This window comes from Stigmatopora nigra, chromosome 6, assembly GCF_051989575.1.
Source record: "Stigmatopora nigra isolate UIUO_SnigA chromosome 6, RoL_Snig_1.1, whole genome shotgun sequence".
Taxonomy (NCBI): domain Eukaryota; kingdom Metazoa; phylum Chordata; class Actinopteri; order Syngnathiformes; family Syngnathidae; genus Stigmatopora; species Stigmatopora nigra.
Window position 1 is genome coordinate 12404943 of NC_135513.1, and position 17316 is coordinate 12422258.

Below are 17316 nucleotides of genomic sequence, written 5' to 3' on the forward strand. Positions count from 1 at the left end.
CATCCCAAATTACTCAGGCTTTTGCGTCATTTTAACTCATTAACTGCCATTGACGGCAATACACCTCCAATCCACTTGGACTGGGAGGGTGGACATCTTTGGCATGCATAACCATACTTATAATAATGAATCTGAAAAAACAATACAGCATTCTTACTAAAATGACAGCTTTTATGGTATTTCATAAATTGGTCAGTCATTCCGAGTCATTTGGTTCAATGGTATAGAAAGAGTGAATACATTCTTGCATTATTTCCCTTCGCAATTATGGTAATTGACACATTTTGGAAGTTTTTGTTTTAATATTACCATCTTCCACATTTAAAAAAGGAAAGGGGTCAGCCTGCCACATAGGGCAAATTAAATACGCTTATTCATTCTTATACATTTACCTCAATCTTGATATTCAGAGTTATATGGTCCATCGCCTAGAACAGCGTCACTCACCATAGTTAATAATTTAACTACCTTGACAGTATCATATTTTCAAGTGGAAGGCACCTGACTCAAGGTATAGAGGTTTCTCAAGAGTAACCAGTTTCAAATTGCTCTTCTAGACGACTGAAGAAGAAAAAAATGTATGTCAAATGGGATGCTAAACATTTATAGATCTAATAAAATCCCACTTAAGTATTGTGACACAATTGTTAACTTGAATACTGTAATGCATTGACTTTGTATCCATAAAAACCATAAGTGTATTATAAAAAAATATATATAACATACAATGTCTACTATTGCAACAGTCCTGTATTTAAATAAGAAAAACAGGACATTTCAGTCAAAACAACAAAAAACGTATCAATCCAAAATTTGGTCATTTGCAAAAACTACTTATTTTATAGACTGATTATTTTAAATCCTATTTTAAACTGAGCATGTATTGAAACTAGCTTTTTGTATTTAAAAAAAACCCAAGGAAAATGTTATAAGATTTGAATGTATAATATTGCACAATGAAATCCCTCAAGCCGAGTTACCATTACAAAAATAGGGTCCAATTTTCGTATTTTGGAGAATTCATTGTGCAAAAGTGAAGAATTGGTTCCATTTCTAGGAATATAACTTACCACCATAAAAAAAAGTTTTTCTAATGAATAATTTTAAGGCGGATACAACTAAAACTATCCTCATGATGTCAGAAATCTATGGATACCTTAATAAGTCCTTCTGGTGGCATAGTCCAACACCATACTAGCAGCTCCTAATAAAGCAGGTTCTTCCAAGTCTGATGTTACCACCTTGGTGGTCTGAGCTGGTAAAAGAGCTCGTTTGGCAATAAAGTGCTGTACCGGTTCTTGATAAATTGAAGCTAAGACACCAGATAGGACCACCAGTGAGGGATTAATTGTATGGAGGATGTTGATAATGCCAACTCCTAACGCTGTGGAGGCTGTGGTGAGAAAACAGGGGAATATTTATGTTGGAATGTTAAATTCTATCCTGGTGAGCTTATTCAATACTACTAACCTTTATTGAGAATAGCTGCAGCCTTGGCATTCCCTTGTTTTGCAGCACTAATAAGGTGAGCAGCAGTGATAGGCTCAGAAAGCTTCTTATCTGGCCCGTCTCCTTTCAGCATTTGTTCTGAAAAACACAGGAATTTTTCGAGTTTGTAGGCAGCAGGCTAAAATTCCACCCAGATCGGATTGACGACTGACCATCGTTCATTTTTTTGGCTTCTCTCTGCAAGGCCAGGCCGGAAGCGTACGCCTCGATGCATCCTCTGCTTCCACACGAACACTCAGGGCCATCTAACGAGACCATGATGTGACCCAGTTCGGCGCCGCAGAAAGTGCTCCCGTGGATCAACTCATTGTGCTGGATGATCCCTCCTCCGATACCTTTCAGATGAACGTACACATTTTCTAACTTGTCGCATATCGTGACAGACAAGGACAGTTTTTTCCCACATCCAACAGGACTCTAAACTTTCGGTAGCACGACACATAATCCCTTCTGTGTAATAACTTTGGGGTGAGGTAATATGAATAGACGTTGGGGGGTGATCTGCCTCCTACTGGCCGACTGAAGGCAAGTGAAAGGCAGTGAGAGGTAAGTGATCGGGTGATGTGATGTATCTATGACGGCAGAATGCCAAATTACGAGTCTGAAATTATCACTTATTTAAGTCTTTTGCCGAAAAAACGCACTTTATGGAGAAGCACTATCAATTTCGTCATACAGTTTCTGGGTATGATGACAATTAGGCTTTTGTCAAGTCAATGATGATGATGACAAAGTCTATGTCTGATTATTATTATTATGATGACACTTTCATTAGATACAAAACTTAACAATACCTGTTCCCGTGATGACAGTGACAAAATTCTCCACTCCATTCCCGTGACCAAACTTCCTTTCGGCTAACGCCGCACAGTTTCCGTCGTTATCCACCCAGACGGGCAGATGAAAGGCATCCGAGATGGGCGTTCTCAGATCTACCGAACTCCATTCCTGGATGAGTTTTGTGGAGTCCATGACTACACCCTCTTGTGGATTTACTCGCCCGCCAGTAGACACTCCTGCAAAGTAAATATGTGAAAAAATAAGGTCCCATCTGTTATCTTACCACAGCAATTCCTATTATTATATTTTAATGTCATGTATGTATGTTATAGTTCCATACCAACACCCAGTATTCGACAGTTGAGAGAGACTGCGTCCTGCATAGCATTTTCACACATTTTCAATAGAAGCTGCATCCTGGGCTCAAAGGTCTTTGGGTTGGGTTGAGTATATTTCTTCACTATAACACCCTAGATTGGGAAAAAGGGCAAAATAGTGGTCAAGGGGGAAAACAGAAGTCTATTTTTAAAATGTATACCTGTCAACCTCAGCCAATTTTGCCCTTATTTATGATTGCAATTCCCTTTAAGCTATAAAAAATGTACAAATCCAACGTGGGACATATTTGCTCACATAAGGCGAACTTATAAGTCTAAAATTTTCTTCAAAACGGACAGATTAGAGCCAAAATAGGTGAAACATAAAAAACAGAGTACTTACAAAATATTCCCAAACAAAAGATCATTACAATTTAAAATGATCAAAAAACGTGTGAAATACGAAAAAAATGCATACGTTGAATCGCAGGATTTTGTTTTGTATGCTTCAACCAGGTTTAAAGACCTAATTCTGTAAATATGGAAGCAAAAAAATGAAGTTTGAAGTTACCTGAGAGCAGACAATTGCCACTCTGAGGTTGGTCCCACCAAGATCCACAGCCAGAGCACTTTGTTTCTCCAGAATGTGATCGATATCTTGCGAGATGGAGTCTTTCACCGTGGGGAAGCAAAACGTCTTCTGAAGCGGTTTATTCAGGTCGATAGATTGTAAGAACTTGAGAATGCGTGGCACGGCATTTCCATCGCCGTAGATTTTAGAGCTGGAAAATGGAAAAACATGCAATGAAAATCCTTCACCTTCATAGCTATAATAAATTTCAATCAAGTTTAAGTCAACAAAATTGCTTTATTATAAAATGTGGAATTAGAACCTTATCATTTTAAGGAAAAATAATAAGCGTACACATTTTTGTCCAATCCACAGATATCACTCAATACCTATAACAATTATTCTTAATTAAGCTTTAATTATATCTGCCCCTATTAATAATAAAATGTTAAGATTTTTTACAGAACATCCACTTAATACAAGAACATAATATTATGTGGAGAAATGTCAAAATACTCCAAAACTACATTTTCTCTCAGTTCTTCTGCAAAAATTACTGAAGTGAAAATGCTTTTTTATAGAAAATGAAAGTTTTACCATGGGTATCGCTTTCCAAACTGCAGCTGCAAAGCATGGTAGATCTTATCATGCGTATCGGCATCTCTCACGTGGAGAACGTTTTCACCTGACGGAGAGAAAGTAGACATGAATGAAAACGGTAACAGGCAGGAGGCGCTAGACATCATTCTTACCAGTCTCTCTGCCCGTTTGTCTCGTTCCCAGGTTGATGACCGGTGTACCAAAGGCGCCGGCTTCTCGCACGCCACAGCTGCTGTTTCCGATCATGCAGCCGGCGTGACACACCAGTTGAATAAACTGCTCAAACGGAATGTGCTTGACTGCCCGAAAGTTGGGATGTTGCTCGATACCCTTTCTTCTCATCACCCGCACCATTTCCTTACTTCCTGTATACGTACAAAATATTCCATTGTGACTTATTTAAAGAAGCAGCCAAGTGGGAAAAAATCTAAAAGTATTTGACATCAAAGTGGGCAAGTAACTTAATTCTCAAGCAAATTTTTGCCAATTATGCATCAAAATCAGGGGTGTCAAACCTAAGGCCCACGGGCTGGAAATGGCCCGCCACGGGGCCTGATCTGGCCCAGATGATTGTTCTACCTGACGAGCACTTTGTAGCTCATTCATACTGTATGTACCATATTTTGCCGTTTAATATACCCCTACATTTAATATACCCGGGTATATTAAATGGCAGGGGTATATTAAACGGCGCACAAACGGGAGGCGCAAAAAGGCAAAAATCATTTAATATACCCGGGTATATTAAATGGCAGGGGTATATTAAATGGCGCACAAACGGGAGGCTCAAAAAAAAAAGCAAAAATCATTTAATAAACCCGGGTATATTAAACGGCAAAATACGGTAACTTAAAATGGCAGTTGAATTGACATCCAGGACCATCAATGGCAGCAAATAGGTTAACTTTTTTGGCCCAAAAATAAAATAGTCCAGCCTACAACAGGGTTTGGCATCTAAATACTATTTCTAAATATAATATTTAATAAAAATAAATAAAAAAAATCCTACTCACCAGCATCAATGTTAGGGAAGAGGATGAGAGTTCTTTTATTGAAGGAGATAAGAGCATCCAACATGAGTCCATAGATCTTAATGGAGTGTTGAATATCAGTAGTGACCGGGTGCTGCAAAGCCACAATGTAGTCGTGATTCTGAACATTGTCACCTATAGAAATAAAAATCATAATCCATGGCTTTCTACTGTTGTATTTCAAAAGGCATGAGATGCTTGTGTGACGTACCCAGCCAGCTCTTGATGATATCCAGATAGTTTTCCTGGTTCTGAGATGACAGCAGTTTATCGTAGGAGGGACATCCGGCCAGCAAAATGCGGGAGTGGTCTTCACACATGGAGATAAGGTGTTGCTCTGCTCTTCGTGTGCAGCAGGCGTGGTAATGGGCCAGTTTACTGATGGCGTGGCGGATTGAGTCGTCAATTGTGCCGCTCACCTGGAAGCAGAGGAGTCACCATTTCATGTTTAATCTTATCACATATCCATCCCAAAGTGGTCTACTACACAAACAGAAAACCAAAAACGAAAAAACACCACTGTCGCATATTAAAAAAACACAAACGCCTGGACTGAAACAATACTGTTAAATATGCAGATGTAATCTTAGTTTACAACATCTTCTATCATATAGCTCCTTCCCCACTGCAAGATTTTATACAAAAAAATCCCAAACATCAACAATGGCTGGCTCTAGAGGTGACTGTTTAGTGAGTGCTTCATACTTGGAAGTCAATAGCAATTAGGGTATGTTCACGACTATAAGGCGCACTTTAAAGTCTTAAATTTTCTCCAAAATAGACAGTGCGCCTTATAATAGAGTGCGTCTTATTTATGGAAAAATGCCATTCATTGAGGGTGCACCTTATAATGCAGTGCGCCTTATAGTCGTGAAAATACGGTATGTTAATTTGGTATTGAGTTCCAAGTATGTGAAGGGAACTACACAGTCACCTCTTGAGCCCCCTTGTTGTTTTGTTGGATTTTTTTGTACAAAATCTTGCAGTGGAGGAGGAGCTTTGTGTTGGAATAATTTGTAAAACTAAGATGGCATCTGCATATTCAACGAAATAGATTAAATTTATTTTCCTTACCTCTCCTCCCTCGATGTGAAGTATTCTAATATTCATGAGCGCTGCAGAAGTCGCCAGAGCCAACGCGTCAAAACGATCTCCGTGGATAATCACAATGTCCGGCTGCAATCTTTGCAGGACGTCTGGAAGTTTTACCAAAGCAAGTCCGACACTTTCCACCATGGCGGCCTCATCTTCTCCTCTCACGATGGTGTGTAGTTTGGAGCTGATGTCAAAGTCATCTTGCTCAATCATACGAAAAGTGTTCCTATGAAACAGGAGACAAAAATTTAGCAGCTAAATCACTTTGGGGAAACTTTTATTTTGAAAAATGTGTTGCCTATGTTATATGTCATATTATCTGTTGGCCTGCTGTGATTGGTTGCGGGGTCAACACTTGTTTAGGAATGTTTCGAGGCAGCAGAACAAATACTACCGCTAATTTGTGCAGTGCTTATCGGTAGGGGGGTCGGACCCCCACCTTCAAGTCAAAACAACCTCGTTCCCAGATCCCTGAGAAATCTGGAATTTGGACAGAGTAGCTTTTATTTGCACAAATGTGACTGTTACCTGTTATAGTGTTAAACCACTATCTCTCATTTGGAGTATTTGCCTTTAATTTCTTTCCTTTAGAATACTTGTGTTGATACTTCGTGAATGTTAGAATAAATCATTACAAATAAACTAAATTATTTAATTAGTTTTTTTTTTATTTTTTTAACTTGAAGGTTGCAACCAGCAAAATATGTTTTGGATTTCGAAAAATTTGATTAAAGTAACACCAGTAATTAAAGATTTATAGTTTTTTTCCCCCCCAGACTGCCATGTTATGTAATACACACACACACACACACACACACTGAGTTAAATGTGTATTTGCACGTCAAATCATCAATTGAGGACTGGATTTACAGGTTAACAATACAGTCATCAGATGTTAGCAAGCATTCAAAATACTATCCAAGTTTTTTGAAATCCTTTTTTTAGTTTTATCTTAATTTTAGGGGCAACATTGAGTGGGTAACTTACCCGTAATCATCAATTAAATGTGAACCAAGGACCACAATATCCAGGTCATAGTCATCGGCGTGGGATTTGATCCCAAACATGATGGGAGCCAATTTGGAGTAGTCTGCCCTGTTGCAAGTGGCCACACACACCCTTAGTCTCTTCTTACACTATAACAACAATGAAAATGCATTAGCCACACACACATCTTAATATTAGACCATATTACAGTATAAAAAAATTAATGAAAAATGTGCTGTATCAATACTTGAGTTGACTTCATTTCAAATGTATTTATATTTCACTACCAAAACCCTATTGTTCTTTACATGTGTCATATATATATATATATATATATATATATATATATATATATATATATAGAGAGAGAGAGAGAGAGAGAATGTGTCAATATTTTTAAATATGCGCTTTAAAAACAAACAAAAAAACAGCCCTTTTATTAATTAATCCTATTCCAAAAAATATAAGTCATACTTATATTCATTGTTTCTTTGGTGTATTTTTTATTTTTATCAACTTATGTTGATTTTTACATTATAGTTACCCCAATAATATTAATGTTGCATAAATATACCATTACTCTAATGTATAATGCTTGTTCTTTGTTTATGATCATTTTTGGGGGGGAAAAACTACCTTTCAAAAATGCATTGCAACAAATTGCAACTTACAGTGCCAAAAATACGGTAATTATCAATATCGACTAGAAGATATACTGTATTCCTAATATGACACACCTGATTGAGACCATCCATCTTTTCTCTTTTCAACTTTTGCCTGCTTTGCATCCTCTTGTAGTAAAGCTCCTAGAAAAAAAAGGCAAAGTTTTTTTTTTACAGTATAGCCACACAATAGACAAACATTCCTCCAAGTATTTTGTGTACGTCACCAAAGCAACCCACATGTTCTACTAGTGACATATCAGTAGAGCAAACATACAGTAAAAGTGTAAAAGGAACACTTAATACACCCTAATCACATAATAAGTAAACAATATATAAGTATATAATATTCTTTTAAAAAACAAGTGGATCATTTGTAATCACTTAAAATCATTTTACTTGATTTGAATGAAAAAAATACACAAAGTAGATGCCTTGTATTTTGGTGAAATATTTCCCTCAATATCACCTTCTACTTAAAACCTATTGCTTGAAAATATTAATATTAGTTCATTTATATCCACAATGTTTTGATATTTTGCTAATTTCATGAGTATGTCATTCATTACTTTGATAAGTAGTTACTAGGCAGTCTGAAAAACAAATGAAACGCGATGGAATCAAGAATTACTCACCACATTGTTCACAAAGAAAAACAAATACAAAATATACACTAGCCCTTTTTCCCCATACAGCAAAACAGGTTGCACCGGATCCACAAAACTTGATGAAACTGACCATAACAAAACAGTAACGCCTGAGTTTATTTTCCATCCCATAGATGTGTACTTTTGCGTAATACCAAGACAATAGCATTAATAGGTGCGGAACATGTATTTGTTCATAGGGTCACATGCCATTATCCGGGTAATGAAAGATTGCTGACAAGTTTTCTTATCTCTGAAGCTTTGCATTTATATTTTAATGTCATAATGAAAAGCAAAATTGTCCCAAAAATAACATTGGTGATCTGTTATTCCATGTGGAACAACATCCACATAGTTTTTTTCCACTTAGTTCAATGATTAGAACTATTATAATCTTATCTACAAAGCTGTTGAGGTCTTTAAAATCCACACCCTTGAAAGCAAAATGCATACACGTGTTTTTAAAGATCATATTGCAGTCCAGTCATACATTTTTTTCTGATGGAACATTGAACGTTTGGGTTACTGATTAAAATTGGTTAAAAGAAAAACCTCACCTTTTCCTTGGAATGAATATCTCATTAATAAAGTGTGTCACAATGACTGTAGTGGAATGACAGCTTATTGGAATTCAATATTAAATATTACACAATTCATATTTCTTCAATAAGGCTGACTAAAGTCAATTACTTAAACACATTGACCAATTTAAAAAAATAAGTTTGATAAAGGCGTTTAAAAAAAACTTGATAAGCACATAAAATAAGGATAAAACCATTAAGGGAAACCATAGTACTGCTCATTTTATCACTGGATAATAGTGATAAATTGAATTACCTTAATAATGTAGTTTAATTGGATTTAGTTAAGTTTTGAAACTTATATTCCACTGAATGGTAAAAAGTCGACATACTATAAAGATCTAGAATTTAAAAATAACTTTAAGAAGTGGTTAAGAAAATTAATGGATATTTACATATTAGGACATAGTTGTTATGGGATTGTGAATAATGTCATGATCATTATCATCGTTCCACATTCATATCCTATTGATGACGTAGTCTCGGAATTATTGTAAAAAAAAAAAAAAAGAAATAATCAGTTTCAATAAAATAGAAAATAATTCATTGATCTTATTACATAAGTTAAACGTTGGTGAGTAAATTCTGAGATTTGGGAAACTCTTCTCACACCAGTAGCTCTTTGCATTATACTCCATACCAAAGAAATGGCTCATTGTTCTACAAAGTTGGTGAACCCTGGCACATATTCCCTATTCAACATGAGCCTCATTTCATCTTTGTGTCCTTTACAAGGAAGCCTAGGGTGGCAATGATACCCCATTGCTAAAGATATTCTACATTCTAACCAAATTTAAACCATTGCGTGATTCCAGTAATACAGCAAATACCCTTTTCACTTAATGTATTGTACAGTATATTTGTTTTTACTATTTTTATAATGGTGAAATCTGATTTAAGAGGAAATCCGGGTTACATTGCCAACTTAAGAAACTTCTTTGGTAACTTGAGCACGTCTTATATTGTGAATGGCTTATGATGTAGATACTGAACACAATTCATCCAGTGTTCACACTTGGATTAAAAAGGCGTACTAGGAACAAGAAATGAATCATCCAATTCCATGATTCCCCCCCCCCCCCCCCCCCCACCTTTCACCCCAAAAATTGCCACCTGTACCTTTGCAACCACCTTTAAATCAGATGAACTTTTACTTCAGCAAACAAGCCGGTGTCCTTGACATTGCTTCTATCAACAAAACAAGTTTGCTTTCTCATTTCAGCACTACTGATAGATTAACTATCAACTGAGACAACCTTTCTGGAAGAATGTCTAAAGAGAAAAAAACTACAATACTGTAAACCAATTGCAGGTATTTGGCTGGACAGTGTAAAGGAGGGGGGATATAATGCAAATTTAAAAAAAAAATGGGATCACAAAGCACCGGACAGGAACAAAGGTGATGATGCGGTCAGACATATAAAGACCATGACATTTTTTTATAGAAATGTCAGTACAGATGAGGGCGGAAAATAAACACAGAGAAAAAAAAAAGAACGTTTGAGAGCAAGCTGGGAAAAATGTCACATGACTCACATGAGGGTTTTTGCACACAAACCCACGATGCTTTTCCATCCCTCCTCAAAAGGCTCTTCCACCAATAATCTCCTTTGATGCAATTCAACCCGTACGTCTATATCTTTCGGTATTTAAACGGGTTTTATGGGTAAGATGAATGTGAAGGGAGGTGAGGAGAATGGAGGGACAAATAGAAAGAGAGAGAGACAGAGAAGGATAGAGAGAGAGAGACAGAGAGCAAGAGAGAGAGAGTGAAGGGTTGACATGGGCTAGCAGACGGGGGAGGGGAGGAATTGGGTGGGGCTTATTTGAATTTGAGCCTGTGATTGGTTAAGAGGGTGGAAGACGGAAGAGTCCTTTTTCTCAAGATAAAGCAAAACCGAGGATGAGAATTAAAAAGAGAATTTTGTAGTTGTAAAAAGGCATGTTTTGACAATAATCAATGGCTTACAAGCCACACCGGTACATCACCACATTAAGGGACGTGTGCAAATAAATCCATTTGAGGGTTTCGCACAAAATGACACACCGCAAGCATCATTTGGATGATAGATGTTAAAATATGTAATAATATACACAATTAGGCCACACAAAATGAAATATGAACATAGTGAAATAGAACTTACGTTTTTATCACCTCCCCGAACAACTTGACAGGATGCTGGAGCACCGCCCTCCTGTTTAGCTTCTAAACCTCAGAAAGGACCAAAAAAATAAAATAAAATTATACATTTTCCCAAAATATAGCATTTTATGAATGTGAATAAATCATAAAATGTAGATTAAATGTTTAAACATTTCTTTCTGGATTAAATTTAAGTGTCGTTCCTCACTAGGTGGAATTTGCATGTTCTCCCAGGGCTTGTGTGGGTTTTCTCCGGGTACTCCCCCTTTTTTAGAACACCCAAAATTGCCCCTTAATATGTGTGAGCATAAATGGTTGTCTCTCTCATTCTGCCCTGTGATTGGCTGGGCACTAATTCACCTGCCTGGTGCACATACTTAGCTGGGATATGCACCAGCACCCCCCGCGAGCATTGCAAGGAAAAGCAGTTCATAAAATGAATGATTTAAGTTATTGTTGTAAAGCTGCAAAATAAAGCTCCTTTAACATTTTCACACCACATTTTAAACATGGGTGCTAAATGTGACAAAATAATGTCAAAAAATTTACAAAGACTGCCTCATAATATTTGTCGTTAGAAATATTTGGTTTTTATGTTCATGGATGTTATCAATTGTACTTTTGATGGCAGTTTTCATTGCGATCGAAATCAGTGTAAATAGAAGTAAATTAAAATAGTGCAATAGAAAATCTTACCTCTTGAATTTGAATGTTTGTAACCATGCCAATTTGAAGCATCAAATATTAAAAATGACAGTACATAAATGGAAAAACAACGATGATCTTTCTCATGCTAGTACGTAATAAACCTGTTAACAATTTAGTGGCGTTAAATGAGTATTCCGCTTTAAACAAGAGTCATCCTCACTAGCGGGGAGGAAGGTGTCGCACGTAAAGAAGCTCATTCGCAACGCCTGTTATCTATAGCTTCATTGTCGAAAGTTACTACGCTAAGTGTTAGCTTAAGGTTCATTATCCAGCTATTGGTCGTAGCCAGTGAATACGTTCGATGTTGGCTAAAGTTGGCTTTACTTGTCCAAAGAGAGAAATAAATAGTTGCCACTTGGGCTACTCACCTTTTCTGATTTTTTTCCCCCAATAGTTTGGGGGATGTTTAGCTGAAAAATGAGCAGTCAATTGCACAGTCCAACAGCTTCAGGAAGCAGGAAATTCCGAGTTTCCATGCATGATGTGAACGCCTCGTCGCTGTTCTGATACTGATAGCCAAAGTTCCGCTTCTCAGGGACGTGCGTGCGTGGCGGCCATGTTGGCAGGGGCGTTCCTACGATCAACAACACAGTCAATAACCTGTGAATAGACGTTTGCATGTATCTCTCTTTCATTTTACAATAAAAAGACAGGATCTTAGTGCAGGTAGATGAGAAGTTTAACTATTAAAAAGTGTATAAAAGACAACTTTGCAAAACAATATCAATATTTAGGCAATTTCTACTAACTTTGACATCATATATTTCCCTTTTTAATATCTTGGCGGGGCTATCGAGGAAAAAAAGTATAACAAATTACCTGTTAATTGAGCTTTTAAAAGATTTCCCCCAAAACTATGAGCTATGCTCATTCCATTAGCATTTGGAAGGAATTCCCTCAAAACTATGATGCCACTGCTCTCCACTATAGCTGCAGCATTTCCAATTGGTTTATGCAATCTTGGTATTGTCCAGAGGGAGGCAGTAGTGCAGCCACAGTCTTGCTCCAGTCATAATGACTGCATTGCAAAGCAAGGTCTCCCTCAAGGGCACACATCATATCTGCAAAGTCAAATGAAAAACAGGGAGGGGTTATGTTAGCCTTTTCCACAGGACAAATTAAGAGAACCAATGTTTTCCTACACATACATTAAAAAAAACATTAGTACTATGTACAACTGGACATGCATGACTAATAAAATGTCACTAATATGAGGGGACTTTGCACAAAAGTGTCCTGGATGATGCATAACTACTACATTTGGCTAAATCATACTAAAATAAAGATGTTTGCAGGCATAACAGCGTTGGTACATCCTAACCTAGCACTCTTAGCTAACCTTTTTGAAAATCATCAAATATGTATGGCTCTCGGAGTGTCTATATACCGTAATGTATTCACAGATCTCTGTTGAATTGAAAAAGCTCCCCATCAGCACTTTGCGTGCAAAAGACTAGGAAGTACACATAAATCAATAACTACTTATTCGTAGTCCTCTAGAAGAAAGTAGATTTTGCTGTGGGCTAGATTGCTGGTGCATATTTTAAAAGTAAGAGTTCAGATTGGGTTCAAATGGAAAATGGTTGTTATGAACTTACTCGGCTCTTCATGAAAGATGTATGCATAGTTTCTCGGGTTTTGGTGTTCAAATTATAATGCAGCCAGAAGTTATTTTAAGCAAAACTTTATGGTAGGCATACATTTTTTTCCACTTTTCAGGAAGCATTTCTTTGATAATTATTTTTAAACACTACTTTCTATTAGCAATACATGAAGAGACATCCAATTCATTTAATTTGTGAGGACAAAATTCCTAAGTAGACCCAATTTTCACTAGAAGCTTCAAGCCTCATGTCAGTGATTTATTTTTCCTCAAAAATCAAGATCTCTATCCTCCTGTGACTTCATTTCCATGACCGGACCTTTGGTCACCGGACGTTTAGTCACCGGACGTTTGGTCGCCGGTCGAATGTACTTAGATATTAAACAGTACTCAGATATTAAACTCTCTCTCTTAGATCTTAAACATTCTCTCATGAATATAATTTTGCGAGCTGGCTTCAACAGTAAACTCTCTGTCACCATTTGACCAGAAGTCCGGCGACCAAACGTCCGGCGACCAAACGTCCGGCGACCAACCGTCCGGCGACCAAACGTCCGGCGACCAACCGTCCGGCGACCAACCGTCCGGCGACCAACCGTCCGGCGACCAACCGTCCGGCGACCAACCGTCCGGCGACCAACCGTCCGGCGACCAACCGTCCGGCGACCAACCGTCCGGCGACCAACCGTCCGGCGACCAACCGTCCGGCGACCAAACGTCCGGCGACCAACCGTCCGGCGACCAACCGTCCGGCGACCAACCGTCCAGCGACCAAACGTCCAAGCTCCTTTCATTTCAGTGTATTGATGTGTTAACCAGTGCATGATAAGATTACGTTTTATAATGCTGCAGTATTTCTTTGGTATAGGATGCCTTGATATAGGAAGATGGCTCTCAAATATGAGTGGGAAACTAATGCTTCACATTACTGCCTCACTTTTTCCCTCCCCCTTTCTCTCTGGGGGCAGGCTTACAATCTATCAGACACACACACACACACACACACACACACACAACACAGAACACACACACACACACACACACACAATCTCCCTCCCTCTCTCTCTCAATGGACATGAGTCATTGGTGGTTACTGTAAGAAACCTTGTCAGCGCAATCTTTTATTACTGTAGAGATGGACGGACTACATATGCGCATATAAGAAAACAGCAGTAGTGTGTGTGTGTTTGTATGTGTATACATGTGTGAAATTGGCTCAACCACACACTATGACACCGACCTATTGATCATCATTGACTTATTGATCTAGGGCACCGTGAGAAAACACTATGAAGTAGATGAAATGAATAGGGAGATAGAAGATGGCTAAATTTTGTTCATTTCCTCGTGGGTGTATTTGCAATGAAAATGTGCTTGCAGTGCAGCACATGTGACTAAAAGACACCCCCGCCCTTTGGAGCTCAAAGGGGGCATCTGTTTGGACACGTGTGGTCTGTCAAGGGTGGCACTCGGTGGGGAAACTGCTCTCAGTACAAGCTGTCTTCTAGGGGTGAAGCGGCGCTTTGGTCTTCGGCCAATCGGGGCTGCGAGTATTGTTTGTTTTGTCAGGGATTGCTGCGTCATCCGGAGTAATGCCGGGGAGTGTGAGAAGTATCCTTCGTGGCTTTTGTGGCTCTTAAAGCTAAGGGGGAAATCTAAAGAATATTGCAACTATAGATATAGATTAGGGTTGCCACTATTGATTGATTGATGCATGGGCAACTGATAAATTAGCAAATAAGTTGACAGATGTTTTAATATTTGCATGTCTGAGTCAATATCTCTTTGCCTTTTTTCTGAACTGATCTATATTGAATATTCAATCTTTTTTAAAGAATTTAGATCCATTTTTAATTGCAAATTTTCACAAAAAAACTAATTTATAGGATTTTTTTTTGTTCTTCATATTGGTGCATTTTTTTTTTATTACAAAACGTTTTATAGTGAATATTAGATTTTTTCAAGTATTTAGTTTCAAGGGGAAAAAAACTAAATATTTCTTTTATTCATTAGCAAATATGTATTTCAAAAATAATGTAAAAAAAAAAGGAAAAAAGTTAACATATCCGAGTAAAACCCCATAGGTGGTCTATTTTCCCCCCAAAAAATCCAATTTATATATTTTTTTTGCTCTTCATATTGGTCCATTTTATAAAAGAAATAATAATAATCAAATTTTCACTTAAAGGTCTGTTCCACATGGTCAAAATGATATAGTATCTAACATACCTGACCTGGTGATATAAAAAAATCTTGTAAAAACCTGCAAGAATTGCACATCACTACACACCCCGAGTACTTTTGTTCCTGCTCCTGTGAAACTGCGCAGTGGGTGTGAATGGAACGCCTTCACCGTCCTGTCACGCTCTTCTCTCTCCCCCTGCATTACTCCGTGACAGTACTACCGCACAGACTTTCTTTCCGTGGCACTACACTTCCCTACTCTGGGTGCCGTCCAAGTATACTCAAAGTGAGATGGCTTCTGCAGCACTTTATTATTCCCATTTCTTTTTGGGGAATCAAACACGAACATGCCAGTAAAATTGGCCAAAAAAGTAGCAGCAAAAAAGCTTTGCTGTCATAACTAAGAATGGAGCAAATGCCTTATTTTGAAAGGTATCACTTAGGTCATACGTGCAAATACAATGAATATTTTATTCAAGTAAATGCTACGGCGTCCTTGTTTACTTCATGTTTGACGTCTTGGAAATGGAATGTTTCCAGTTGTCATACTGAGCCGACATACTGCGGATGATTTGGGCAGGAAGTGATCTTTTGACATTACAATCTGGTTATCTTTGGTGCCACGCCCTTGGTGAGAACCTCCTGTCTCTGACCGTGGACAAGGTTATGAAATCATCTTAAGAGTAATCAAAGAATGTTTCAATCTATGACATAACCTTCAATCCATGTCACGGCCATGTCATAGAGACCTTCTATCCATATCACAACCATCTTTTGTAATAAAGAATTTGTAAGTCCTTTGTTTATATGTAGCCTTTATGTAGTAAGTATCTTTGTAATAGAATTTGTATGTCTGATAGTCATAGAGGATTTGTATGTAATGAAATCTTGCCCTAATTAAAATAGTTAGATCTAAAACAGATTTTTTTAAATTACAATTATTGATTTAAAAGGGGGAAAATCAGGAAATTTAATATATATCTATACTTTTCATTTGAATTTGATCCTAAAACAGAAAGTCAGCACTCATCATTAACTTTCCCGGACCACACAAAATGATGCGTCGGACCACATTTGGCCCCCGAGCCACCACTTTGACACACTTTGCCCTAGATGCATTTGAACGACTCACTTAAAGTTTGTAGGACTTATGCATAGTTATCATATATTAGTAGTTATATTATATTCGTACGCACTATAGTAATTCTGCCGGCAACACACAATTCATAATTTCAAAAGAATTATTCATTGCCAGATTCAATTTTCCTGCACAAGATGAGTCTATTGGTAACAAACAGCTATTTTAAATGAAATGTATCAATTATACTAAAATATTAATTAATATTACAACCGTAAATACACCAATAATGAGCATTTAACTCACTTTATAGCCTTGAAAAAGCACACATCATCAATTTACCTGCAAAAACTTGGAATACTGACCACAAATATTCAACTTCCAGTATACCACGATCATTCGTCCTTCCCAGTCAAAATAGATTGGACTCCAATCCCCATCAATGGCAGCCCAAGAGTTAAACACCAGCCCTAGAAGAAGAAAAAAACAAAATAAAGAGTCATAATTGGTGCACGAAAGGGCTAAAATAAAGACCCAGTTAGCACGGTAGAATTTCGCCCTGCGGAGTCAACTGTCAAAAAATGCTGAGTCTATAAATGAGGACATAAACAGAATTGTATTGCATGAATCTCAGACAAGTCAGCCGGTCGCTTCTCCGCATGAAGGGCTGCCTTTACGCATTGCAGCACAGCAGCAGCAGTAGCAGTAGTAGTAGCAGTAGCAGTAGCGCTCACTGCACGGGACCTCTGAGGGCCTCCCTTGCAGGCTGATGGACACCAACACACACACATACCATTACCTTCAATACCCTAGCCCCCAT

General features: G+C 37.8%; 1 protein-coding gene across 5 annotated transcripts; it reads right to left on the reverse strand.

The window, feature by feature from the left end:
* Positions 1-150: 150 nt before the first annotated feature.
* gne (glucosamine (UDP-N-acetyl)-2-epimerase/N-acetylmannosamine kinase) lies at positions 151-12692 on the reverse strand. Of its 5 annotated transcripts, none has more exons than XM_077719557.1 (16): positions 12451-12692; positions 12000-12205; positions 10925-10986; positions 7628-7696; positions 6891-7039; positions 5883-6129; positions 5020-5227; positions 4791-4943; positions 3930-4142; positions 3775-3862; positions 3178-3388; positions 2630-2759; positions 2304-2525; positions 1662-1844; positions 1471-1587; positions 151-1393 (listed from the first exon to the last, which is right to left on the reverse strand). In XM_077719557.1, the coding sequence occupies exons 4-16, from the start codon at positions 7676-7678 to the stop codon at positions 1158-1160; spliced, it is 2208 nt and encodes a 735-aa protein (XP_077575683.1). In that variant the 5' UTR covers positions 7679-7696; positions 10925-10986; positions 12000-12205; positions 12451-12692; the 3' UTR covers positions 151-1157. The 5 variants fall into 5 exon arrangements, with proteins under 5 accessions (XP_077575683.1, XP_077575682.1, XP_077575684.1 ...); XM_077719556.1 differs by having other exon boundaries at positions 10925-10992; XM_077719558.1 differs by lacking the exons at positions 12000-12205; positions 12451-12692 and adding an exon at positions 11620-11769 and having other exon boundaries at positions 10925-10992.
* Positions 12693-17316: the final 4624 nt, after the last annotated feature.